This window comes from Saccopteryx leptura, chromosome 1, assembly GCF_036850995.1.
Source record: "Saccopteryx leptura isolate mSacLep1 chromosome 1, mSacLep1_pri_phased_curated, whole genome shotgun sequence".
Classification (NCBI taxonomy): domain Eukaryota; kingdom Metazoa; phylum Chordata; class Mammalia; order Chiroptera; family Emballonuridae; genus Saccopteryx; species Saccopteryx leptura.
This window is the reverse complement of record NC_089503.1, coordinates 383574409-383601709: the sequence shown is the minus strand read 5'-3', so window position 1 is coordinate 383601709 and position 27301 is coordinate 383574409. Positions and strand designations below refer to the sequence as shown.

The 27301-nt window shown below is 54.3% G+C and overlaps 2 protein-coding genes across 4 annotated transcripts in view; one reads left to right on the top strand and one right to left on the bottom strand.

Annotated features, from left to right (window-relative positions):
• Window positions 1-13447, top strand: part of PNPLA1 (patatin like phospholipase domain containing 1) — a 51949-nt gene extending 38502 nt beyond the window's left edge. The window contains exons 6-10 of the mRNA XM_066359541.1: window positions 2921-3511; window positions 6890-6968; window positions 8525-8650; window positions 11612-11717; window positions 12438-13447. Of these exons, the coding sequence (XP_066215638.1) occupies window positions 2921-3511; window positions 6890-6968; window positions 8525-8650; window positions 11612-11717; window positions 12438-12488 (953 nt within the window). The 3' untranslated portion in view covers window positions 12489-13447. The remainder of the gene's footprint in view (window positions 1-2920; window positions 3512-6889; window positions 6969-8524; window positions 8651-11611; window positions 11718-12437) is intronic.
• Window positions 13448-16504: 3057 nt separating this feature from the next.
• Window positions 16505-27301, bottom strand: part of BNIP5 (BCL2 interacting protein 5) — a 34619-nt gene continuing 23822 nt past the window's right edge. For all 3 annotated transcript variants that reach the window (XM_066359539.1, XM_066359538.1, XM_066359540.1), the window contains exons 6-12: window positions 26660-26791; window positions 24853-24911; window positions 24309-24555; window positions 23309-23440; window positions 22343-22407; window positions 20729-20965; window positions 16505-18824 (exon numbers count right to left, since the gene is read on the bottom strand). In XM_066359539.1, the coding sequence (XP_066215636.1) occupies window positions 18789-18824; window positions 20729-20965; window positions 22343-22407; window positions 23309-23440; window positions 24309-24555; window positions 24853-24911; window positions 26660-26791 (908 nt within the window). In that variant the 3' untranslated portion in view covers window positions 16505-18788. The remainder of the gene's footprint in view (window positions 18825-20728; window positions 20966-22342; window positions 22408-23308; window positions 23441-24308; window positions 24556-24852; window positions 24912-26659; window positions 26792-27301) is intronic.

The following is a 27301-nucleotide window of genomic DNA, read 5'->3' as shown; positions in this document are numbered from 1 at the left end:
CCTATGCCTATGCCTATACCTATATCTATACCTATACCTATACCTATGCCTATACCTATCTAATTTGGTATGTAGTATGGTATATTGTTTACAGTTAATGAACCAATACTGACAAATTATTATCAACCAGAGTCTATACTTTATTCAGATGTCCTTAGTTTATACCTGATCTTCTTTTTCTGATCCAGGATCCCACCCAGGATAGCACATCACCGTAGCTGTCACGTCTCCTTAGGCTCCTCATGGTTGTGACCGTTTCTCAGACTCTCCTTGTTCGTAATGACTTCGGCGGGTTTTATAGACCCGACCAGATACTGTGTCGCAGGTCCGCCCATTGGGGTCTGTCTGGTTTCCCCGTGATTAGACGGGGGTTAGGGCTTGTGGGAGGAAGACGGCAGAGGCAGAGGGCCATTCTCAGCAAGCTGTGTCCAGGGGGGCGATCTGCATGACACGTCACTGCTGACCTTGACCTTGACTGACCACCTGACTGCAGGGGTGCTTGCCAGGTTCTCCCCCGGGAAGTTCCTCTTCCTGCTCTTTCCATGCTGGGCCTTTGGGAAGGATGTCACTGTGCCCGGCTCATGCTGGAAAAGTGAGGAGTTATTCTCCATTTCCTTGAGGTCAGGTGTCTACATAAATTATTTGGAATTCTTCTGCATGGAAGACTTGTCTCCCCTCCTCTTTTACTTATTAGATGTATGAACTCATGGATGCTTTGGGCTATTATTCAACTCTTATTTTTTTTTTTCCTCAAATTGTCCCATCCTTGGCCGCTGGGGGCTCTGTCAGTTGGCTCTTTTGCCCACTCAAAAAACCGAATGTTTGTTTTCTCATTTAAGAGTTTTTATGTATTCTACATAAATGCCCTTGGTCAGAAATATTTCTTGTAAGTATTTTCTCTCAGTTTGAGATTTCTCTTACCAGAAACTTTTAAATCTACCTCAGTCTTGCTTATCTTAGAAAATTTGCCCGGGGTCCCTCTCCCCGTCTCCTTCCTGACTCAGTCCGGGCCCCTCCCTCCCTCTCACTCCGCTTCTACCCCTCCAAGTACCCCCCCACACACACACACACACACAGAGCACACGGCCACCGTCACAGCTTCAGTTCCCACCCATAGATGGGGCTCCCAACTATACATATAACCCTCATCTCTTCTCTGAGACCCAAACCCACGCACGCAGCTGCCCACTTCTCCTCTCCCTGGGCACGCCCCAGGCCCCCTAAACTCAACATGCCCCAGAACAAGCTCATAACCTGTGCTCTCCCCACCGTCCTCAGACCCATCCCTCCCACGGTCATACTCTCAGCAAACCCGCAGTCAATCCGTCACCAACTCTCTTTCCTTTCACCTCCTAAACAGAATCTTGTACTTCTCTCTACCTTCCTCCGGGTGCAAGCCCAAACACCCCTCCGCAGCCCCCTGACGGGTTCTCCTGGCTCCCCTCCACCCTTGTCCATGTTCCCCGCGCAGCAGCCACAGTGACCTTGTCAAAGCCAGAGTCAGGTCAGCACCTCCCCGCCTAGAAGTCCTCAGGGTCTCCATGAAAATCAAGGGCCCTCGGTGCTGCCTACAAGCCCTTGTGTGACCTGATCCCTGGGCCCCTTCAAGCCTGTCCCCCACCACAGTGCCCCACCCTGGCTCCAGCCACACTACCTTCAGGGCCCTCAACCTCCTAGTCATGCTCTTTCCAACCTGTGGCCTTTATGCATGCTGTTCCCTCTGTCTGGAATGCTTGTCCCCCTCCCATCCTGAGCATCCCCTGGACCACCCATCTTCAGATCTCAGCTTACCTGTCCCTCCCTCAGGGAAGCCTCCCAGTGAAGTCCTCCCTGCCTCCCTCTCTCCTCACGCCACGCCCCTCCCTTGCCAAACACTTGTTCTCGATTAAAACTTGAGCTGACCTGGGTGGTCGGTGCCTGTCCCTGCACTGGACGGTAAGCTCCGGGAAGCCAGGAACCGTCACCTGCACCTCCTCAGTGGCTGGTATAACCCCCGGCATGTGCCGAGGCTCGGTAAAGAGCCACTAAAAAAGTGAATTAATCCCCAGTCAAACACTTGGATTAAAATACAAATGTAAATTCAGGTAAGTAGAGAAAGGCCATTGGTGAAAACTAATCCTATTTAGGAAAATAATTTGGAAAACCACCCTGCCTGAATAGCTCAGGTGGTTAGAGCAGGGGTCCCCAAACTATGGCCCACGGGCCGCATGCGGCCCCCTGAGGCCGTTTATCTGGCCCCACTGCACTTCCGGAAGGAGCACCTCTTTCATTGGTGGTCAGTGAGAGGTCCTGGAGTACTGTATGTGGCGCAAAGCGCGGCGTCGCTCACGTACAGTACTACTTCTGGTGACGTGGGACGTACATGTCACGGCTCTGGAAGCGCATCATATCACTTGTTACAGCTAGCAGTGACAAATATGGAACCAGACATTGACCATCTCATTAGCCAAAAGCAGGCCCATAGTTCCCATTGAAATACTGGTCAGTTTGTTGATTTAAATTTACTTGTTCTTTATTTTAAATATTGTATTTGTTTCCGTTTTGTTTTTTTTACTTTAAAATAAGATATGTGCAGCGTGCATAGGGATTTGTTCATAGTTTTTTTTATAGTCCGGCCCTCCAACGGTCTGAGGGACAGTGAACTGGTCCCCTGTGTAAAACGTTTGGGGACCCCTAGGTTAGAGCATCGTCCCGAAACGCAAAGGTAATGGGTTCGATCCCTGGTCAGGGTGTACACAGGAACAGATTGATGTCTCTTCTCTCTCTCTCTCTCTCTCCCCCATTCCTTTCTCTCTAAAATTAATAAGTAATTTTTAAAAAAATTAAAAGAAAAGAATTTGGAAAACCATTTTTTGCAACACCATGCTGAGGTTGGAGGTTAGTGACGCCACCCGGGGCCCCACATTTCTGTCTTTCCTAGATGCCGCTTACCTTAACTCCCCCTCCAAGAGAGTGATCTTCCCGCGGGTGGAGGTGTTCTGCCGCATCGAACTCGCCCTGGGGGACCAGTGTCCTGAACGCAGCCAGCCAAGCGCCCAAACAGAGCGAGCCAGTCGGGCAGAGTCCGGACAACCTCGCACGCCACCGGCTCCCCAAGGAGAAGGAAGCGGTGGCCGTGGCTCACCTGCGTCCCCACCCGGACAGACACCTGAACCCACCCACGGGCGGCCTGTGACGTCACCTGTTCCACCGCCTCTCTCTTCATCTGAGCGGTCACCTGCAGCGCTGCCGGCCCCTTCACCATCACATTCTCCAACTGACCTGCCACCGGCGTCACTCCCGGTGGTGCCCTCGTCACCCCGCTCAGCAACTGCTCTGTCACCTGTGTCAGCACAGCAGCAGGTACAGCTGACGGCATCGCCACCCGAACCCCCACCCTCCCAGTCATCTAGGTCACACAGGCCACCCTGGGGGCCTTCAGCGGTGGGGGCACCTCACACGTCGCCTCCGTGTTCTTCAACGTCACCTGCGCAGTCACCTGTGGAGGAACTGGGCTCACCACAGCCCCAAGGTATGAGCCCTCTGGCTTCTCACAGCTTCCTCACATCTGGAGCCCCTCAGCAAGTGTGTGACAACCTGGCGGCTGATAGGCATTGCTTTAGAGAAACACGGTGACAGGGTCAGCGGCTAGCTTCAGCGGGTCTAGCTGGTGTGAGGACAGGCAACCACAAGAGAGCACTGTATTTGACATTGGTCCATTTCTTCTTCTTCTTTTTCCAAGTGAGAGGAGAGGATACAGAAAGACAGACTCCCACATGCACCCCAACCAGGATCCAACTGGTGACCCCCGTCTGGGGCCGATGCTCTGCCCATCTGGGGCCCTGCTTGCAATCAAGCTATATTTAGCACCTGAGATAAAGGCTCTGTGGAGCCATCCTCAGCACCCGGGGCCAATGCACTCAAACCAATTGAGCTATGGCTGCTGGAGAAGAAGAGAGAGAGAGAAAGAAAGAGAAGGGGGAGAGAGGGAAGGGTGGAGAAGCAGATGGTCACTTCTCCTCTGTGCCCTGACCAGGTATTGAACCTGGGACATCCACATGCTGGGCCGACACTCTACCACTGAGCCAACTGGCCAGGGCCTGTCCATTTCTATAATCCAGTGATTCTCAAAACATGGTTTCCAACCAGCAGTGATGCATCACCTCAGAACCGGTTAGAAATGAGAAATTTCAGGCCCTGCTGCAGACCTGAATCACAGACTTGGGGGGTGGGGCCCAGATTTCTTTCTCACGAGTCCTCCAGGTGATTGATTCCTTTGGCCGCTTATGTTTGACAACTGCTGTTCTGGTGAATTTTTATAGTGGAAGCTGCTGTGCCACTCAGTGCTGCTCAAAGGGTGGTCCAAGGGACACTGACAGTCCCCGGAGTGCTTGTCACTAGTTCACAGTGAAGTGAGTGCGGAAGTGGAGAGTAAGCAGTTAGAAATGTGCACAGACATTTGCCATGGTGTCAAAGAAGTTTCCCAGTTCATTTGATTGTATTTCACAAAAGTACTAGTCCATTGCGGATTGTAAATAAGATTTTTTTAAAAAACTGGCTCTTTCTGCCTGTGGTGGCACAGTGGACAGAGCATTGACCTGGGACGCTGAGGTCCCAGATTCAAAACCCCAAGGTTGCTGGCTAGAGCCTGGGATCATAGACATGACCCCAAGGTCACCGGCTTGAGCCTAAAGGTCACTGGCTTGAGCCCAAGGTCACTGGCTTGAGCCCAAAGGTCGCTGGCTTGAGCAAGGGGTCACCCACTCTGCTCGAGCCCTCTCTTGGTCAAGGCACATGTGAGAAGCAATCAAAGAACAGCTGAAAGTGCCACAGTACGAGTTGTTGCTTCCCCTCTCTCTTCCTTCCTGTCTCTGTCTCTGTCTCCCCCTCCCTGCAAAAAAAAAAAAACAACAAAAAACCCCAAAGCAAAAATCTGGTTCTTTGCTGCAGACTGTTTGAGTAGCTCCGTTCTAGGGGCTGCCAAGATGAACGGTTCTCAGTTCCCCACCGTCAGGAGCTCTCCCCTCCTGCCGAGGGGACACGGAGACCCACCTCAAACATACAAGCTAGACTATCAAGTTCTGTATAAGTGACAGAAGTGCACTGGGGGTGTTGGTGGAGAATAGATCACCCTCTCTGGGGGGGGGGGAGGAGGAAGGCTCCTGGCAGGTGCCCGCTGAGTTGGAATAGGCGAGAGTCTATGGACAGTCACGGTCCCTGGGATGGGATTGGACGAGAGTAAAAAGAGCATTTCTGACTGTGAGTGTTCTAGAAGCTCGGGTGCAAAGAAGGAAAGTGCAAGGAGCATTGGGATGAAGAGGACACCTGTCTGGCCACCGTGGATGGGCCGGGGCGGGGGCAGAGGCAGAAGCCTGAATGACAAAGGCAGCCAGGCTGCAGGGTCCCCCTGGCCCCTCAGACAGGCCTCCGCAGTTAGCCGGGTAATCCTAGCACAGGGTGGCAAGTGCTCCTTCTTTTCTGGTCTGCCCCGAGTCACGGGGGACCCTTTCCCTGGAATAGGTTTACTTGGATTCTTTTCATCACAATGAGACAAAAAATATGAGAACAATATGAGCCGGAAAATTGGTCCAAGTGTTTCACGTTCTCTCTTATTTCTTGTTAAATAAGATGTATTGATTTTATGTTATCACACCTGTGCCTAAAGGTAGCCGTCTCCAGGTGCCTGAGCAACCCTGGGCCCTGAGCTGGCCTTCCTCACTCCTACTGGGGGTGGACAGGGGTACAGAGAGCCCAGCGGGGGGCAGTTTCACCCCCAGGGGACGTTTGGCAGTATCTGGAGGCCAGAGACGCTGCTAAGCATCCTGCAAGGCGGACAGTCCCACGACCAAGAATGATCTGTCCCTTAATGTCGGCAGTGCTGAGCCTGAGGAAACCCTATTGTAGCCTCCAGCTGAGCCTCTAGAACGTTCTAGCCCACTGTGGGAGCTGGGCAGAGAGGCACCTCCCCAGGGGTTCACGTTCTCGGTCACACAGGGATGGCCACGGTGTTGGGGGTAGGGGGCTTTACAAAAAGTTCCAGGCAAATCCACAAACAAAGGAACTGCAAATAGACTGGAGATATCCACCAAGCCCCCCCCCCCCCATGAAAGAACTTCAAGTAGAGGAATTGACTAAATTCCACATCATTTTTATTTGTTATTAATTATATATTAACCTATATGTTATATATCCTCATACTCTGAAATCATGCAAAGAGCTTTTAAGAACAATGGTCATAAAAGTATTAATATTTTCTATTCCAAAAAAAAAGAGAAAGAAAGAAAGAAAGAAAGAAAGAAAGAAAGGAAAGGAAAGGGAAAGGAAAGGAAAGGAAAGGAAAGGAAAGGAAAGGAAAGGAAAGGAAAGGAAAGGAAAGGAAAGGAAAGGAAAGGAAAGGAAAGGAAAGGAAAGGAAAGGAAAGGAAAGGAAAGGAAAGGAAAGGAAAGGAAAGGAAAAGGGAAAGGGAAAGGGAAAGGGAAAGGAAAGGAAAGAAAGGGAAAGGAAAGGAAAGGAAAGAAAGGGAAAGGAAAGGGAAGGGAAGGGAAGGGAAGGGAAGGAAAGGGAAGGAAAGGGAAGGAAAGAGAAAGAAAGAAGCATTAGATAAAGGAGGTGATGATGGAAGGTTTAGGCCCCTGTGGGGTTTTTTTTCCTGAAAGCCTTGGCGAACAGGGCTGCTCTGTGGGCGGGGTGGTGGCTCGTGTCCCGTGGAGGGTTAGCCTCAGCCCTTGGCCAGGTGTCCCTGCACTGCTGTCCAATCCAACAGCATGGCTTGGGTCCTGAACGCGAGAATCCGGGAATGAGACAGGTGTCTGCTCTTGTGTACTTCTGGTTGTTATACCAAAAAAAACGAGAAACCCCCTCCCCCACGTCACCTCACTCCTCTCTCCTACATTTTTACTTCTGGCTGCAGTTCCTCTTGCCTCTTTGAATTCCCAAAGCACCGCGCCTCTGCTGACCCTGAAGGAAGCCACCAGCAAGCCAGAGTCCACGTAAGTCTCTCCCTAACTGGGAACACATTCTTCCCTTCGATGGCGGCGGCGGCGGTGGTGGTGGTGGTGGTGGTGGTGGTGATGGTGGCGGTGGTGGAGGTGGTGATGGTGGTGGTGGTGGTGATGGTGGTGGTGGTGGTGGTGGTGGTGGTGATGGTGGAGGTGGTGATGGTGGTGGTGGTGGTGGTGGTGGTGGTGATGGTGGAGGTGGTGATGGTGGTGGTGGTGGTGGTGGTGGTGGTGATGGTGGAGGTGGTGATGGTGGAGGTGGTGGTGATGGTGGTGGTGATGGTGGCGGTGGTGGTGGCGGTGGTGGTGGTGATGGTGGTGGCGGTGATGGCGGTGGTGGTGATGGTGGTGGTGGTGGTGGTGGTGGTGGTGGCGGTGATGGCGGTGGTGGCGGTGGTGGCAGTGATGGTGATGGTGGTGATGGTGGTGGTGGTGATGGTGGTGGTGGTGGTGGTGGTGGTGGTGATGGTGGTGGTGGTGGTGGTGGAGGCAGCTATATTTTCCACTTGGTCAGCTGCCCTAGGAACATGGGGATGCTCTTGCAGTTTGTGTGATGACACCCACCGCCTCTCTTCTGTCAGCTTCAGCGGCGACAGCCTGTGGGAAATGGGCCGATTCACACTGACAATGTCATGGTCCTCGGCTCCCCACTGTGCACCCTGGGTGGGGGGACGCACCTTCTCTGAGTGCAGCGCAGTGGGACGCTCTGGTGATGTCTCAGTGCGGGAGGACAGGCAGGCACGCAGCACCTGCCCCTGGGTCGCTGCGGCCCGGCATGAATGGGGGGGCCTTTCTTAGTCCAGATGATCTGCCAGTGGTGTGATCAGGAGGAGGCTGACGTTCCTATGGGTAGACTGTCCCCAGGGAAATCTTTCTCATAATACGCATCGATCGTCTGGCTGTGTACAGAGTGCTCCATTGTTATCTTTGCAGTCCTTACAAGAAGGCCTGGGGGGCTCCACATTTGTCAGTTCCTAGGCTCCCTTGCGGGCTGGACACCAGCTGGGTCAGCCAGGGAAGACACCAGCAGGAGATGGGAGGTTGGGGGGGTGTCTCTGCCCCCAGCCTCATCCCGCCGTGCCCCAGGGCAGCTCTGTCGCACTGGGTTTCTCTGTGGCATGCCACAGGGATTGGGAGAGCAGCGCCTCTCACCTGGATGTTTCCACTCCACGTCGTGCGTGTCACATCAAATACATTAAAATATGCCGGATTCTGATTTCACTCCGGATCATTTGAATTATAAGACTTTCTGAAAGAGTTTGCATGCGTTTAATCATTTTGTGCTTGGGCATATATATACATTATGCCCTTTGTGCACACGATTCCAACTTTATACAAGTTTGAGTTTCTGTTGGCTGGTGGGCATGATGTTACTCAGACACGGATTCAGGAATTACACAATACAGTGGGCGGGGGACTTGATGCTCCCCGGGCCGAGAACCACAGCGCCAGTGTGTCCAGGGCCTTCCCAGCTGGAGCAGGGCCCTGAGCGCGGGGGGCCCAGGACGGGTCACTAACACACCGCTCGCTACCTCTCTCTCTGCCAGGGCCAGCCCTGCCGAAGACTCCCCGTGGGTGAGCAAGGTGTTCAAGAAGAACAAACCAAAGACAAGTGGCACCAGAAAGGGCTTCCCAAGGCATCCCCGGTCCAAAACGCCAGGCAGCAAAGCGCAGTGAGCACGACTAACGTTTGTTTCTCCGATTCCGCAGAGAGGAGCAGCTTTGGGGGTGGTCTGCAGGGAGATCGCCAGGGTGGAGGGGGGGGGGGAGGGCATGGGGGTGAGGAGCCGGGTTTTGGACTAGGACGCATCCAATGTGGAATCCCCGCTCTGCCACCGTCTCACACGGGGAGTGTCTGAGCCTCTATTTCCCAGTCTGTGAAATAGAGATAAAACCACGCATAAGGCTGCTGTGAGCGTTGAGTGAAGTCAGCTGTGTACACTGCTCCGCAGAGAGCAAGATGTGTGACGGCCCTCAGTAAGTAGTAGAGACAGTGGTTCTGTAACTCCCAGAGGCTGACCGGCTACCTCTCAGCTTCTGAATAGAACTGGACTAGAAAACCAGACGGGGCAGGTCGGTGCCCCCGTGGCTCTCAACATGCAGAACTCCTAACTGTTCCCCCTACAACTAGAAGCCCTAACCAACATAGGCCTGTTCTTAGAGCCTTTGGATTATACTATATTGTCACTGATTTAGTCAACCACCCTGCTTGAGCACCTGATAACTGCCAAGCACTCTTCTGGGCTCTGAGGAAATCAGAGATGAATTAAACGCGATCCCCAACTTTCAAGAGTTCGTCCTGACCTTTGAACTTCAGACCAAAGACAACAATAAAACCTACTAATTTGATGCACTGTGAGCCCCATCTATACCAAGCCTTAACTTATTTTATTTTATATTTTTACTGAACCATAACATTGTTACACATGCATGCTTTTAAGTACATACACGCTCGCAAATTCAAAACGCCAGCGTCAAACGCAAACCAAGCATGGTATCATCTCTTAACTATTTTGCTGGATTAGCAAAGTATTCTGCAGAAGGAACAGACCCACACTGCTATTTCATTTGCTCCAAGCTTTTATTGCTCAAAAAAAAAAAAAAATCCCTACATCATCCTAAGAGCTGTCCTTCCAGTTGCTCCTGTGGTGGGTAGAGGTCCCTGGGTAGGCAGAGGGGTGTGTTAGGTAGACGAGGGTCAGAGGCTCACCCTGGAGCAGGGAGGTACCCGTGGGTGGCGGGAAGCAGTAGGTGGGGAGGAGATGCTCAGAGCTGCTGCAGAACGTACGGCACAACCACACAAGGCACTTTCTGGATTCAAGGATGGGCAGGGAGGATGCAGGACCCCTCAGGTAGTTGGTGGTCCCTGATGGTCACTGGGTCAGGGCAGCCTGGGATTTTTCTCACTCTGTTCCTTGGTTTCCAACTCCAAGTCCTCCTTGACCTTTGAGGGTCCATATCTCTGTCCCTAGGAGCTGAGGTCATGAGGATGTGGGCAGATCTGCAGCGGGGAAGCGTCCCCGGCTGGGAGAACTCATCTGGGAGCCAGGCGGGGACCCGGGTCCCTTGATTCCGGGCCAGGCTTTTCCCCACACATCAGGACAGTGGGAACCATGCAGTTCAGCCAGAGCTACCATGGTTGATAAGCTTCTAGGAATCAAGGTGCTTTATACAAAAGCAGGCTGTGATAAAAAACAACAACAACAAACAAACAAAAAAACAACAACATTTATCAGCTGTGAGAGACGTTGCTGTCAGGTCACACGTGCTGTCTGTGGTGCTTTTTGTGGAACAGATTGTGAAACGCCTAGAGGCCATTCACCAACTGCCCATCCTAAGCAATTCCATGCAGAGTTACTGCTCTGAGCACCAATGACAAGGGCTGGGTGCAGAAAAGATTTTAGGCACAGAGGAGGAGTGATCTGTTCATTTCCTCCTGAACTACAATCACAGGAACACTGTCACATCCATGGGCTAGTCCTCTGTAAATCAGATGTTCAGATTCATACTCTGACGCTGGTTGTATTAGTCAGTTATTGCTGCTATGATAATGCTGCATAACGAACACCCCCTCTCACCCCAGATTTCAGTGCATTACAAAATAAGCATTGTTTTTCTCTTTTTGGGTCTATAGCTTGGATGGGATAGATCTACATAGGTTACAGGCTGGGGTCCAGTCTGCTCCCTGGACCTCTCATTCCAGGACCAGCTGTTATGGTCCTGTTTCATTCCAGTTATGCCAGAACTGCCCTTCTCTGGAGCCCGGATAGCTCGTGTCAGCACGGTTTCCTCTTCTAGCCTTGTCTGTCCTCCAGCAGAGTTCAGCGGTCATCTCACTCGGGCTGTGTAACCGGCCTCAGAGTGAAAGGAGGAGAAATTCAGAGACCGGCTAAGGCTACAGATGGAAAGGAAGGAGCTCCATCTTGCTAATTGCTACTCACCTCCTCTAATTGCTACCAAGCCTGTCAGACTCCTCACATTTCTACCACCAGAGACTCTTCTTTGAGTTACTGTGGAATTTCCCCCTATTCAAATGTGAATGTAATAATAACAGCTAAGACTTATGTCGTGGTTATTATGTCCTAAGCACGGTGGCACAGAGAGGTTAAGTAACATGCTTGAAGTCACACAGTTGGTAGGGGGCAGAGCTAGAATCCGAATCAAGGTATCTGTCACCAGGGTCTGGATGTTAACCGCAAACGATCCATCACCCAAGGTAGCCACCCAGAGCTGGGGTGAGAATCGGAAGTCACAGGGAAGTCCTAGTTTCTCCGTTTGGGCGGGGAGAGGCCAGGAGGTGCACTCAGAGGTGTGCAGGGAGTCCGCCGGTACTATGCTAAAGGCGGTGGGCCTTCACCAGGGTTGGGGGGGGGGCGCTGGGGGGAGTCATCACAGGGTTTAAACAACAGAACAACACAGTCAGATTTGAAAGTTTTCCAGGAATATGCAAATTCGCATCCCAGCATTTCTCCAAGTTGGGCTCAGCAGGTGTCTTCCTGCAGTTTCTCAGAGAGGGTCAGCGACTTGCCCGGGGTCACACAGCAGAGAGAGGAGGGTTTGGAGCTCAAGTCTTCCCACCCGCAGGTGTGATCCCCCTTCTCCTCACCTATGTTTCCTCGGCTTCTCGCACGCAGGTCTGCTCCCTGCCCACTCGACTTCTCTGTGCTCTCGGCTTCCAAGGCTGTCTGGGTCACCTACCGGCCTCATCCCAGTGGGATCCAGGAATGCAGCTGCCCTGAGGTGTGGAACTCCCCAGAGTGTCCCTGGGGGCTGGACACGGACTGCCCTGTCCCCCCGATGCTGCGGTGGCCCCTGAGCACTGTCAACCCACTCTCCTTTCCGTCCCCACGCCTCTTCCCGGTCACAGGCCGGGTCAACCCTAGCCCACGGGATGCCTTGTGCGCTAAGAAAGCAGCACCCCTCCCACGAGACCTTGACTGTCAGATGCTGGAAGACGGTCGTCCTTCACTGATTTTGTTGAAACAGTTGACCACTAACTGCTAGAAATCTGTATGCGTGACACGCTAAGCTGCAAAACTGAGTAAATAACACATAGGAAGTGGTGCAAGTCACACGCGGTGTAGTGCATCCGCGAGGGGCCTCCCCTTGTACGGGGCGCCCTTGGCCCCCCGGGGGCCACACCCCCTCCCCGAAAACCCAAATCTTAATTGAGCTTTTGAAAACCCAATAGTGTTTCAAGCGCTCTTTTATCAACTCCTGCTCTGCAGTGGGGATTCTGCATCTGCAAAGGACCCTTGTGTAATACAGTGAGCTTTCTCACCGGCTTTCAGTAGATACGGAGAGCTCCAATTTGGACGCATCGGGTTGGCTATGAGGAGCCTGGCTCCTTGCTCAGGACTGCCCGAGGGCGGCCAGCTATGAGGGATGTTCTTATAGAAGGGGGGGAGGGGAGACCTGGGTTAGGGTCTCGGAAATGAAGAACCCGTGCCCTTTCTCTAGGAAGCGGCAAGCCGGGAGAGGACGCTGGAGCTGGAGTGGGAGAGAGCCTGACGCCCCCGCGGCCGAGCCTCCTCCCCCACACCGTGCGCGGACGCCGTCCCCTCCTCACCCACGCCTGCTGGGGACCAGGGCGATGCCCACAGTCAAGCCTGTTGGTGTAGAGGTCCTGCTTCCCCGCCCCGGGCGAGCACCTTCTTGTCTGAACATCCTCTCAGCTCCCCTGTGGTCCTTCCAGCCCTTCCATTACCCTGCTCTGGACAGACAGGTGGACAAGGACAGCCACCAGCACAGACCGGACAGAACTGGAGAACATGTCGCCAGCCCCCCCCCACCCTGGCTGACGGGGCTCGGGGCCCTCCTCCCAACCGACCCCCACCACCCCGCCTGAGCCGGCTCTTTGAGATGGGTGCTCGCCCGCAGGGACTAGTCCACAGGGCAGACTCGGGAGGGCCAGGCAGGGCCGGGCCATGGACACTTCCCTGTTGCCTGTGGTGTCAAAAAAAACAAGCTCTTTTTTTGTTTAGTTTTTAATTTGCACAGCTTACTAGAGGCTCATGTTGGAACCACGGACTCCGCCTTGGCCACCGCCGTCCCCTGATGGAGCTGACCTGGCCTCAGCCTTGACGAGCTCCCCAGGACTGTGCTGGGCCGCCGTGTCCTCCCCCCAGGGACCGTGCTGGGCCGCCGTGTCCTGCCCCCAGGGACCATGCAGGGCTGCCGGGTCCCCCCCGGGACCGTGCGGGGCACTATGTCACCCCCGGGGACCATGCAGGGCTGCCGGGTCCCCCCCAGGGACCGTGCGGGGCGCTATGTCACCCCCGGGGACCATGCAGGGCTGCCGGGTCCCCCCCAGGGACCGTGCGGGGCGCTATGTCACCCCCGGGGACCGTGCGGGGCTGCCGTGTCCTCCCCCCAGGGACCGTGCGGGGCGCTATGTCACCCCCGGGGACCGTGCGGGGCGCTATGTCACCCCCGGGGACCGTGCGGGGCTGCCGTGTCACCCCCCAGGGACCGTGCTGGGCCGCCGTGTCACCCCGGGGACCGTGCTGGGCCGCCGTGTCCTCCCCCCAGGGACCATGCAGGGCTGCTGGGTTCCCCCCCCCCCCGGGACCGTGCGGGGCGCTATGTCACCCCCGGGGACCGTGCAGGGCCGCCGTGTCACCCCCGGGGACCGTGCGGGGCCGCCGTGTCACCCCGGGGACCGTGCTGGGCCGCCGTGTCCTCCCCCCAGGGACCATGCAGGGCTGCTGGGTTCCCCCCCCCGGGGACCGTGCGGGGCGCTATGTCACCCCCGGGGACCGTGCAGGGCAGCCGTGTCACCCCCAGGGACCGTGTGGGGCTGCCCCGTTGAGCTGGTGGCCCTAGACTTCCCTGAGTCCTGGCGTGGTTGGAAAGGAAACAGGCCCGCCATCCCTGCGCCTCCCCTCCCCCAGCCAGAGGAGGGCAGACCCTGCTGTTCACAGCGAAGTGACAATGTCCCACGAGAAAGACCGCTCTGACCTCAGTGTCCAGCCTGTCCGGGAAACGGGCCCCCTCCGTCCCCGGAGTGCATGCCACCTCCAGCCCAGCCCGCCCAGTGAGCACGCCAGGCTGTCCACGGGCCTCAGGTGTATCTGCCTGACTCAGCCTAGGATGCCAAACCCAGAGGACTGCCTGGGGGCAGCCCCGAACAGGGGCCGGGGCCCCTGAGCAGGACCGGTACAGATCTGGGCGTGGAGGGTGCGGGGCTCCCATGGCAAGGTGGCCCCGGGAGCCTGCATGTAACAGGACCACATCGGGGAACTCGAGCCCACGTAAGCCCCGGCAGAAACTGCTGCCAGGCGGAACCTGCATGCACCTTCGAGAGGCCTGAGCCGAATGGAATCTCAGGTCAACTCGGACCCGGCCCGTTCAGATTCCGTGGCCCGGGCTGGTCAGTACCACAGGCCTTTCCTCCAGGAGCGGGCTTGCCTTTTGCAGGTGGCGGTGTGCCCAGAGGCCTGAGACGGGGATACTGGGGGAGGGAAGGTGTCAGTCTTGCACAACTCAGGAAGGCTCGTTCCCGCTGTGCACGTGTTGTTTCACTGGAAGCCGGTATTCAGCACGCAGCCGCTCTGATGTTACAGTTACAAGTATCAATAAATCCCCTCCTGTATTTCCTTCATTTCGCTTAATTTCCTTTTCCCCCATTCTGAGATAATCAAGCCAATTGTCCTTGCATTATTAGTTCCAGGGTTGCTGGGTAAAATATACCGGAAGTTTTGTTAAGTTTTTTAATTTCAGACAAACGATGAATTAATTATTTAGTATAAGTGTGTCTTATTAGACAATTACTTTTTGTGTATCTGAAATTAAAATTTAACTGGGCTACCATATTTTTATTTGCTAAATTTGACAACCCTAATTAGTTCTTTTCTCTTTTTTATGCTTCAAATAAATAAACACTAATAGATTCATTTTTAATGCCACAGTTACTGCGTTTTGAAATTGGGAGCTCTCACTGTTGCCAAGGCCAAGGCCAGAACATTCTCTGGTGTGCCAAATAAGCATATCTGAATGATATCTACAGTGTGGCTAACACCCCAAATTCAACCAGTTCTCAGCTGATCTCATTATCTCTGACTCACCCACTTAGCCTCCTAACTTCTCAGGGTGAGAAATTATGTTAATTATGTTCTGCTGTTACTTGCCCACCTTTTATTTATTTATTTTTTTCCTTTTTCTTTTTAAGTGAGAAGAGGGGAGATAGACAGACTCCTGCATGCACCCCAACCGGGATCCACCCTGCAACCCCCATCTTGGGCCAATGCTTGAATTAACCGAGCTATTTTTAGCGCCTGAGGCTGGCGCTCAAACCAACTGAGCCATCCTCAGCATACCGAGGCTGACTCATGAACCCATCAAGCCACTGGCTGCAGGAGAAGAAAAGAGGAAGAGGGAAGAAAGGGAGAAGAGGGAGGGGAAGAGAAGCAGATGGTTGCTTCTCAGGTGTGCCCTGACCGGGAATCAAATCCAGGATGTCCATATGCTGGGACAACGCTCTACCACTAAGCCAACCGGCCAAGGCCTCTTGCCCACCTCCTAAAAACCTTCCAAAGCATCAGGGTGTCCCATGCAGCCCAGTGCTCTTGAAAGTCTCCATGGTATGAGCTGCTGGAGGCCCGCCTTCACACAGTGTCCACCACCCCTCTATTCCCATTGGCACAAAATTCTTATAACCAGCGAGGTCCATTAGCACCCCGAGGGCGGGTATTGTGTCCTTCGCATCAGACCCAGCGCGTGGTTAAGTGTTCAGTAAATGTTGGCTGAATAAATGAACTGGTGGACTAGACAGCAATGGGGAGCACTAAAACAGGGGTCTCGGAGCTGGGTCCTAGCCTGGCCTGTCAGGCAGCTGGCTGTGTGACCTCCCACAGACCCACTCTGAGCCTCAGCCTCCTCATCTGGGAGATGGGAGTAACAACACTGCCCTCTCCTGCCCTCCTCAGAGCATTACAGCGAGACGCCAAGGCTTGGGGGACAGAAACGTGGTTTGAAATGAAGACAAACCACCACACAAAAGGGTCGCCTTCCCCAGGGAGCCGCTGGAAGAACTCACGTGTTATCTGAGAGAGGGGAAAGGAGGCCCTCAGCGCCTTTCAATGGAGACCACATTTTCTAGATCAAAAACCAGGCACTGTCAATTCTCTCCTGGTTCTTCTGAGTAACAAGAGTTTGGGCACCAAAATTTAGGGACAAATTAAACAGATGATAGAAAATCAGGACAGGCTCACGTTTTCCTGGACATGCAATGAACTATCTATGAACTTACGAGTCAAAGAGTTGTAGAACGTCAGGTCTGGAGGGCACATATCTCGTCTCCAAGGTCAGCAGCCTGTGGGCAGCGTCTCCTGACGCCCAGCCCAGACCATGTTGGCTACCTCGGCAAGTTGTCACCCAATGGATGGAACACCTGGAATGCGTCAGAGAGGGTCCCCAGGTGGGGACAAGGAGGCAGCCCCTACAGCCTGCAGTCCCATGGCGGGCCGAGCTGTGGCTGGTGGACCCCTATTTTGTCTTCACTGTGAATAAATAATCCAGGTGACACCTTTGTGCCAGTCAGTTTCTTTATTTGTTCAAATAACATAGTACAAACATGAGGCTGATGCCCGCATCGGGAATACATACCAAACACACAACGTAAAAAACATCATTCCAGATAAGAAAGTACAGAAGAAGGTTCCTGCCCCCCCTCCCCATATTAAAACTGATTTCGATCCTTCACATTTGGGCACTGTATTATTCCGAAACGCTGCCCAGAATAACTCCATAAATAGCTCACCTCCCCTTACTTCTTAGAAGCAATTACACTAAATGACTTTCAGAATATGCTTAACTGAAATTCCTAAACTCTGTCCAGGTGAGAGGCCAGCTCCCTCTAAGCACCCAAGGCCTCTCCGCCCTGGGCTTCTCTCCCGCCCCACCCTCTCCCCATCCCACCCTACTGTACGCTCGCCTCAGGTTCAACATAGCAACACAATGTCCACCCAGGATGACAGGATTGAGTTTGCCATCCGGGTGTTCACACCCTCTCCTCTCTGGCCACATGTTCCAGCCAGCCAGCCCACAGCCCCACGGGGCCTGCTCGTAGGGAATATTCAAGCAGCAAATGGTTCACCAGAGCCAAGCTGTTGAAACCATTCAGTGTGCAGAAGGCAGAGTCCCCAACGGCCCACACCCAGAGGCAGGTTTAACGGGGGGCGCCCTGGCCGCAGGGCCCCGGGCCCCGACTTCTGAAGGGCTCCACAAAACCCCAACTTTACACTTTTTTTCTAATGACACCAAGTTTGGTTTCATATGTGCAATTTGAACATTCATTGTACATAATATTTTTTATTTATTTAAAAAGATGGTTAACATGTGTTTTTATTTTTCCTGCCTCGCTTTTTTTTTTTTTAAGGGGCCCAATATTTTCTTCTGCGCCCGGGGCCTCAACCAATCTTAATCCACCTCTGCTTGCACCTCACCTTTGGATAAAAACAAAAAGGAGGTCCTTTCTCAAGACACATTACTGCCATCAACTGGAAAACTGTCATCATAACTACAAATCCACAACGTCTAGGCGTGAACAGCCCTTGAGCACCGCCTGCCCCTCCCCCAAGGCAGTCCACGCCCACCCGGCTTGAAACCCTCCGCCCTTTCCGGAACACTGCCGGACTGGGGCCGTCATAAAAACAGCAGCACACACGGGCAGGGCCCTGTGTAAATTTCAGAATCCTTCCCATTCGTTTTGTCACTGACTCTTGGTGGACCCCCACGAGACGGGAGAGGTGTAAGGCGCCAGCTTCCTTTCTGCGGCCGTGGAATCACAGGACTCGGGGTTGGAAGGTGTCAGACACCAGTGGTCCCCAACCCCCAGCCCTTCCCTCGCTGAGCCCGCAGAGCTCCTGGGAGGCATCTACTAACCCATATGGACAGTGCGCTTGTCAACTGAATAAATAAGGTGGCGCGGCGCATTGGGACACACCTGGTTAAATGCATGTGGATGTTCTGGTGAGAGATTCAACAAACATTTCCTTTTAGAACTAAGACTCATTTTAAACTAGCATCTGAAAAAATGTCAGCAGGTCTTCTATATGATAGTGGGCCTATATATATGCCGGTAAAAGAAAAAAAAAAGATTAAAATAAGATTAAAAACTTGAGATTTAGTAACTCTTAAATGAAAGTAAAAACCAGGAGACTCACCCAAGGGCACACAAGTTGGCAGGAGGGTTGTTCCCAGAATGCAACACTCCAGACCAGTGCCTGTTGAGGTAGCTCCCCGCGTCCTCCCTAACCCACACTGCAGAGACAGAATCACCGGCTGGACAGTTCCAGCCGCGGAGCAAGGCCTCCAGGAAAGCCTGGAGAGCGCTGCCTGGATATCAGAGCTCTCCTTTCTGTTCATTCATCCATTCCTTCCATCGGTGAGCACCTCCAGGTCAGAAGAGGAGATATGTAGCCACAGAGTAAAAGCACTTGCTACCTCTCTTTAGACAGATTTCAGTAACATAGAACCAGGAGGGATACAACGGGCCTCCTAGTTCAGCCCAGAATCCAGGGTCTGGAGAGGACAGGGGACAAATAGGATCTTGCAGCAAGTTAGAAGCAGGTCAGCAGCTGGAGCCCTGAGTCTGTGAACTCCCAGCCCAGTCTCTGCCTCTCCTTTGATGGAAGAATGCCCTGTGCGTTCTCTGTCTCCGTAAGCCTGTCACATGATGTGAGGACACAGAATGGCTGTCCACGCTTGTCCGCGGTCATGTCAGCAAAGCACTGGATTGGGACGTTCATGAAGCATCCTCAGGGTCTCCTGGCTAAAGCCATCAGTTGTTTGGCTTGTTCAAGGGCTCTCTCAATCTGGACTTTGGGTCTCGGGGCTTGTGATGCTCTAGGAGAAAAAGAACAGAGGTTTTAGCCAGAGCTCAATTATTTGTGGGTTCCACTCTGATAACAACAGATCTCTGGTTAACCCATCAGGACACCACACTAGCTCCCGCTCTGGGTCTTTGCTCACGGTGTCTGCCTACAGTGTCCTCCTGGTCCTTTCTTTCCAGCTATACAGCCTCTCCGCCCTCAAAAGTCTAAATCAATGCCTGCCACCACCTGGAAGCCTCCCAGCACCAACTTGCTTTATTGACCTCATTTACTACTAATTTGGAATTTAACTGATATTTAATTTTGTCATCAGTACACATTGTCTTTTCTACTAGTAGGACCTTCCACAGGCCCTCCCAGCGCCTTGCACACTATCTATTGGTTGAATAAATAAGTGAATAAATGAAAGAATGAATGATTAAGGCAAGAGGGTAGAGTCAGGGCTACCGAGGATGTCAGAACGGATGTTTCCATAATATCTTGCATGAAGAACTCAGACCATTCCATAAGCTCTGACCTAACCCATCTTCAGGGGCAAAGTATCTGTAACGTCCCCATTCTCTGGGAGAAGACAGCGAGGTTGAGAAAAGAGAGGCTGAAAGTCACAAGATCTCACCAGGAAAACAAGCCAGGGTTGGGCAGAGTGTCTGAGTGAACAAGGCACGAGTGTCGGGGAAATGAGACCAGCCTTCTTGTAAGACTTAGCACAGGGCTGCCAAGGGTAACAGCGCCAGGGGAGGAAGACAGTGTTTGAGTGACGGTGACATCATTGCAATAATGCTCTGGCTTCCCAGGGGACCATTTGAATCTAGAAAATTTCTGGTTCTGTGTGTCCAATACCAGCAAACAGAACACTTCTGACCTTTAAAGTCACACCCTCAAGCCCTGCCCAGTTGGCTCAATGATAGAGCATTGGCCTAGCATGTGGACATCCTGGGTTCAATTCCTGGTCAGGGCACACAGGAGAAGCGACCATTTGCTTCTCTCTCTTTTCTCTTCCCCCTTCTCTCTTTCTCTCTTCTTCCTACAGCCATGGCTCAGGTGCTAAAAATAGCTCGGTTGCAAGTATGGCCTGAGATGGGCAGAGCATTGGCCCCAGATGGGGGTTGCCAGGAAGATCATAGTCAGGGGGCATGCGGGCGTCTGTCTCTCTATCTCCCCTCCTCTCACTTGGAAAAGAATAATAATAAAAAAGAAATCACACCCTCACTCAGTAGCTTCTGCTCTATAGATCTGGGTCCAATGTTTCTAAAGCAGGTTATCTTAAGTACATAGATTTGAAAGGGGTGAGGAAAATTGTTTATCGGAGTCCTTCAGAAAACATGGGAAAACTCGGGTTTTTAAAAACTCAGTAGTAAGTGTTATTTCTAAAGGGACCATCTCAGAGCCTGGGGGGAGGGAAAAAGCTCAACGGCAACCTGAAGGCTGAGAGTAAAGAGTGGGGAGCTACCCTTAATGTCCGTGGTCTGCCCAGGAGAAGCCAGCAGCCCACAGAGCGCCTCCTCGACTGTCTACCTCCCCTTATCTCCTATGTCAACTTACTTTGTCTTGTTATGTTCATTTCACGACAGTTTCAAATTGGGAAGCCCCCAGCAGCAGAACCCATGAAATAAAAGGAGGGCGTGCTAAGAGAGCAGCCCTTCCAATACTCCACACCGGTATCAGAAAGTGTGAAAATACACAGTTCAGGACCAGTGGCAAATAAAGGAGACGTTTCCCATCCAGTAGAGCCGGTGAGGGCTTTGGGAAAGAAAGGGGTCCCCGTGGCGTGGAATTGTCTCTGAAGGACCCAGCGAGGAGGTGGCATTGGAGCTGGACCCTAAAAGTCCTGTACTAGGCAAGGAGGGGAGGGGACAGAGAGTCGGTCCTCTGGTGACCGGACCTTGTGGTCCCTTGTGCCTCTTTGCCGGTTCTCACCTGCGGGGCCCCCATGTAAGAGAGGTGGGGGTAGCGCAGACCCATCAGCCTGAGAACGGCGTGGTAACTGCGGCTGGTGTTAGCCAAGCCGAAGGCAAACGGGCAGGGCCTCTCGGCCAGGTTCCTGTCGGGGTCAGGAGAGCAGGCCGCCTGTCGGCGTAGGATGGCTGCCAGCTTTCTGAGGGAGGAGTCCGGGAGCTGGTAGAAAAACCTCTTAAAGCTGGGGTGTCGCCTGATCTGGAAGCAGAAAAGAAGGCCATCAGAGTTGCTGGTAGGTGACCCTTCCGCCACCGGCCCCCTCCCTCGACTCCACGAGCCAGGCGGTCCCTGGGGTGTGCGGCTGGCTGGGGTAAATTCCTCCACCACCCACAGCCGCTCAGAATCTGTTCTGCAAGGTCCAGCTGCCGACAGCTGGACAGAGTGGGAACACAGCAGGTCTTCAGGCCCAGACAACTACACGTCAATCACATCTGCCACCTGAGTGACCTCTCTGAGCCTCTGCTTGGTCATGTCGAAAATGGGAGGGATAGTATCCCATCCTCCTGATTACGGTTGGGGAAGGGGGGTGATCAAATGAAGTGGTTTATGTTAAATGTTCGTCAGCAGAAATGTTGAATGAATTTCAATTCCCACCCTAAACTTCCTTCTCTTAAGACCTGAAGGTCTCAGGTAGGGTTTCCCCTGAGGCCGACCTGAGACAGGTCTGGGGTACGGCCCCCCTATGCCATGAGGGTTCCCGGGAAACACGGCAGGGGAAATGAAGAGCTGGGACCAGGATGGGCAGTGTGAAGCCAGATCCCCTCAGGGGAGTCCCGGAACCAGCTGGCTCTCTCCCACCCCAGGGAGCCAGGGAGCTGGGGTGTGTACCCACCAGCCCTTGGTTGAGGGCTGCTCCTGGGAGGTAGAGGGTGCCAGGTGCCAAGCCTCAGGCAGAAGGATGCAGGTGCTGGTGGGGGGTGGGGGGGCGGGGTGCACTGTAAGGTCAGACCCCTACAGGTTCTGTCCGTCACCGTGATCACTCATCTGTGACCTGCGCTCAGACCTGATGACCCCGTCCTAGTCCTATGTGACCCTAGTCCTATGCGACCCGTGTTTGTCTCTCCAAGTCGGCTGTGAGGTTCTCAGGGGCAGGGAACCACGCTAGAGGCTGTCTACCAGAGGAGGAAAGTCTCTACGCTTGGAAGACTTGGAGACCACATAGATGCTGAGGGTGTGACAGGACCTCCCCCACTTCACATCCATCCACGCTCGGGGGGGAAGGGGGGAGGGGGTGTTCCAGGGAGGTGGGGCGTGAGCTCAACTTCAAGGAGGATTGGGATTGGGGGAGGGAGGTTCTGGCTGGCCGAGGGAGCCGCCTGAGCTCTAGCTATATCGTTATATTAAACTAACGTGTATCTCATCGGCTACCTGTGTGGCACTGGCTGGGCCTGCACTAAACTTTTGTCAGGTAGGCATTTATCCCCCCCCTTTTGCAAAAGAAGAAAGCGAGGCTCAGAGAGGTTACGGGACACACCCAAGGCCACCCAGATACAGAAATGGGGACTGAACACAGATCTCGGCTGTGGGGTGATGAGGCGCCCGGGGTCGGCCTGGCGGGGGCTGAGTGGCTCTTACCTGCTCCCCCAGGTGGCCATCCGCTTTTTGGAGCAGGGCCACCAGCTTCTGGATGATCAGCTCCTCTACGGGAAAGAAGGAAGAATTGAGAGACGGTTGACGGGTGCCGCAGTCACACACCCACGGGATTACAGACGGTTTTGTCTCTAAAACACAGCACCCACGGTAGCTTTGAAGGGCAGAGAAACATCTTCCCTAAACTAGAGCTGCAGCAGGAGAGCTTTGTTTGGGGTTTGCTTTATGGAAATAAAAAGGACTTTTGGCTACTGCGCCTCACCTGTAACCATTTGACAGATGGGAAAACTGAGACTTTCCTAAGTCCCTTTAGTTAGGCTACAGAGTAGCACAGTCAGGAAAGGGGGCTAGGACCCGGAGCAGCTCATCAGAATGCAGGGAGGGGAACGCCACGGTGACGGATGGCACAGGAAAGCACCCATCAGCTAAGGACAGCGTTGTGCAGGTGGCTGCCGGTACCAAGGGTTAATTGTAAATACCCAGGGAAATTGTGGACCCATTAACACAAACTCTTGGCAGCTTGAAATTGGCCACAGTGAGGATATTTATAGCACACAAATCTACAGAGGCTAGGGATCGGGGCTGTCCTTCTTCACACACACACACACACACACACACACACCCAAGAGCCTGTTTGCCGGTATGCCACTGATTATGAGACCCAGGGTAGGCTAGCAATATAATGAAACACGCAAGCAAACCAACAGGGTGCGGTGGGGTGACGTTACGTCCTGTAGAATGGATAGGTGGTCTCTACCTGAAGAAAACTCTCCACCTCCACCTTTGTCCCAGCAGCCCCAGCTGAAGGGCCAACCTGTCTCCTCCTCACCCTTCTAGAGCCTCCCGGACATTTGTCATCTGCCCCCCACCGCCACCCCCAGTTCCCTCCGCGGGTTCAGCCTGTGAAATCCACAGGGCAGCAGCCCAGGTGAGAGAGAAGGTGGTACTGACTGGATTCCAGTGCTCCATCCGACAGAGATCTCCCTTCTGGCTTGTGGCTCCTGGCCTGGGAGGGTGCTTCGCAGGATGCCACTCGACCCCCTTCTGCAGGTGGAGATTCCTGGAGCTCGGGACCCTCCACATCTGAGGGCGACAAGAAGCTGGAGTGAGCGTTTGCACCTGTCTCAGGTCCGCAAGCCCCTCCCCGCGGCCAGGTTCCGACAGGCAGCGGTCCGAAGGCACTGGCGCGAGCGGCTCCTGGTTTTCTGGGCTCCTGGGTGAGCTCCCCGCCCTCTGGGCACCCCGTCGTTGAGGAGTCCACAGGACTCTATTCGCCCCTCCAGAAATCTCATTCTTTCTTCCACCAGCCTCCTCTGCCCCCTCTGGCCAGCGGGAAGACGAGCAGGCCTGCCCACAGGCCCCACCAGGTGAACTCACTTCCCCGTTAACTCGGGAGGCTGGGCCGAGTCTCTGAGCCCGTGGGAACCTCGCCTTGCCCACCTGCTCAGTGTGAGTGTAATGGGACTGGCCTCGCAGGGCTGTGAGCTGCTTAACGGAGATAGCGCGTGTGAACGCGGCACGCAGCTGGCCCTCTGTAAACGCCAGGGCAGCCGCGGTGCACCAGGGGTCCTCACACTTCAGTGCACTGAGAACACAGCCCAGAGCACAGCCTGCTTCACCCGGCCTGGGGCTGTGCTTTTCTACCAGCCTTCCGGGTGATTCTGACGCACTTGTCTAATGTGCAGATGCACTGTTCTCATACAACATTTGTTTTGAAGTGTGTGTGTGTGTGTGTGTGTGTGTGTGTGTGTGTGTGTGGCGGGTCCTGCCAGCAACCACTCCTCTCTCCTCCCTGCAGACCTCACTCACACACCTCCCCACTCTGCTCAGAGCAGAAAGCAATAGTCCAGACTGAACGAGACAGGCCACACAGCCAGCTAACCCATGCCCTGGGGGAGGGCCTGGGGCCCGAGGCAGCCTCAGTTACCATGGCAACACCAGGTCCACTCACCAACGCTGCTGGAGATGGAGGGCCGATGGCCCCCCATACACAGGGGCAGATAGCTGGGCCTCCTGGGGGACCGGAACTCCGGGCTGGCGGCCCCCACGGCCCCGACGGCCCCTGCTCTCTTGGGCTCCTTGGAGCCGTGTCTCTTATGAGAAAAGGCCTTTCTGAAGCTGGACTTCTTCTCTTGGGACTTCTTCCTGCAGGGTGGGGCCGGGTTTTCTGCAGGCAGCTCTGGCCCCTGGACATCTTGCTGCAGGCAAGACAAGAGAGACTGAGTCAGGGTCCTGGACTTTGAAGAAATTGCAGGTGAGCTGGGAAAAGAGACCAGTATCCCCTGAAACGGAGAGAGACCCACTGTGGACAGAGGGCGTGGCCCAGAGAGAAGAGCCACTGAGGCTCAGAGATGGGAAAACAGTGTCCGGCAGCATCCAGGGAGGCTTCAGGGAGGAGGAGGGATGGGGGGAGCCTGGCAAGATGCAGAATTCAGGGAGGGGGCAGGGGGCGTGTCCACAGTGGGGATCAGGGTCTAGGCGGGGAGTCTCCTCACCTCTGCCTCCTGTTCCTCCTCATTCTGGAGTAGGGCGATGATCTTCTGGATAAATTCTCCTAAAAAAGAACAGGGGTTGCTTACTCTCTAGTGTGGTGAGAAGCTTCTCTGTGGCCATCTTCATCTCCTAAGTGGCTGTTCCAGTCCTGACCCAGGGGGACTCACAGCTTCCTCAGATGTGGCCTGAGGACAGAGCTGGTTTCTTTTGTTTCCCTTCCTTTTCTTTTTTTTTTTTTTTTTTTTTTGTATTTTTTGAAGTTGGAAACGGGGAGGCAGTCAGACAGACTCCCGCATGCGCCTGACCAGGATCCACCTGGCACGCCCACCAGGGGGCGATGCTCTGCCCATCTGGGGCTTCGCTCTGCCACAACCAGAGCCATTCTAACGCCTGAGGCAGAGGCCACAGAGCCATCCTCAGTGCCCGGGCCAACTTTGCTCCAGTGGAGCCTTGGCTGTGGGAGGGGAAGAGAGAGACAGAGAGGAAGGAGAGGGGGAGGGGTGGAGAAGCAGATGGGCACTTCTCCTGTGTGCCCTGGCCGGGAATCGAACCCAGGACTCCTGCACGCCAGGCCGACGCTCTACCACTGAGCCAACTGGCCAGGGCCTCCTTTTCTTTTCTTTTCTTTTCCTTCCTTTTCCTTTTCCCCTTCCCTTCCCTTCCCTTCCCTTCCCCTTCCTTCCTTCCTTCCCCTTCCTTCCTTCCTTCCTTCCTTCCTTCCTTCCTTCCTTCCTTCCTTCCTTCCTTCCTTCCTTCCTTTCTTTTCTCTCTCTCTCTTTCTTTCAAGATTTTTATTTATTGATTTGAGAGAGAGAGAGAGAGAGAAAGGTGAGGGAGGAGCAAGAAGCACCAACTCCCATATGGGCCTTTATCAGACAAGCCTGGGGCTTCAAACAGGCAAGCTCAGCTTTCCAAATTGGTGCTTTATCCACTGTGCCATCGCAGGTCTGGCCAGAGTGGTTTCAAGGGGAACATACTCCCTCCCCCTTCCCCAGTGAGGGCCTCGGTGTCCACCTTTGGGCGTGAGGGAGACAGCACAGGGGCCTTCCTCGATTCCCCTTCCAGCACATGTTCTGTGGAAACCAAACGAGGCCGAGAGCGGTGGCGAAAGCAGACGTGTACACAGAACTGACTGAGTGGTTCGGAGCTCAGCTCCGCCACTGATAAAACAGCCACCGTCGTGATGACAGCCCCCATTCCTGGGGCTTCCCTCCCATGGCGCCTGCCCCTTCCTGTCCCCTCTGCTGTCCGGGGGCTCTGACCACAACAGCAGTGACCACAGTCAATGCAGCTGACATTTAATAGCTGCTAATGGGCACAGCTCTCAGTGCTCCGTGGGCATTGATTCCAACAGTGCCAACAGCTCTGTGAAGTTGTATATTATTATCCCCGTGGCACAGATGAGGAAACTGAGACCGGAGATGAAGCAAGTTCATGCGGCTGGAAGAGGTCAGAACGCAGATTCAAACCCAGGTCCGAAATCACACTGTCTACCGAGCCGTGCCGTGTCCTGCCGTGCCGAGCCGGGCCGTGGGCCAGTGCCTTTCCCGCAGCACCTTACATCGGCCCCTCCACGGGAGGCCCCTCGCCGCCGAGGCTCAGGCAGCGTAAGGAGCAGCAGCGTGGCCCTCCACCTGTGCCCTGGACCCCGCGCCGCCTCCCCAGCCCGCTGCCCGCACGGGGAGCTCAGGACAAGCCTCTGCCTCCCTCCGGACCCGCTTCCCTTCTGCAAGCATTGGTTTTGGGGGGGGGGGTCTGGCGAGACATTTCCCAAGGGACCTCTGAGAAAAGGAGGAGAGGGGTACTGACTGCATTCCGAGGTGCTGTCTGGCTGCGAGTCCTCTCCGGGTCCCCGGCTTCCTGCTTGGCTGGAAAACTCGGAGGGCCTTGGACCCCCGCCATCTGTTGACAAGGCCTCTTGGACTTCAGGTTCTTCCAAGCCTGAGAAGCAAGAGGCAATGGTGAGTGTGCTTTTGTGAGCTCGAGGCTGTTAAGTTAGCCGAGCACAGAAGTTAGCCGAGCCTCCACCCAACCCGCTGTGGCAGGATCACACGGCCAGATCACGTGGGTAGATCACAGTGGAGTGAGGGGGGTGAGTGAGCTGGGGGAAGGGGGCTGTGAGCCTGGGTGGAGGGGAGCCGCTGTGCAGGGCCTTTGCACGCTCACATGCCTGGCATCCCAGGCTTTGCTCCCTCACCTCCCTCCCCTGGTGACCTCACCCCTCCACCCTCCTGGCTTGATCCACTAATGGGAGAGTAAATGCCACAGAATGACTTAATACGTCGGGCCAGAACCCCCTGCGGGAAAGCCCGCTCTCAGGTGTAAAGCACTGTCCCCCTTTGTAAAACGTAAGCCACCCTGGCCGGGCGGCCCGCGAGGCTGATCCTCGCCTGAACACCTGGTCTGACCTCCCTGAGTGTCAGTCCTCCTGGCTGCCAGGTGGAGGTAGAA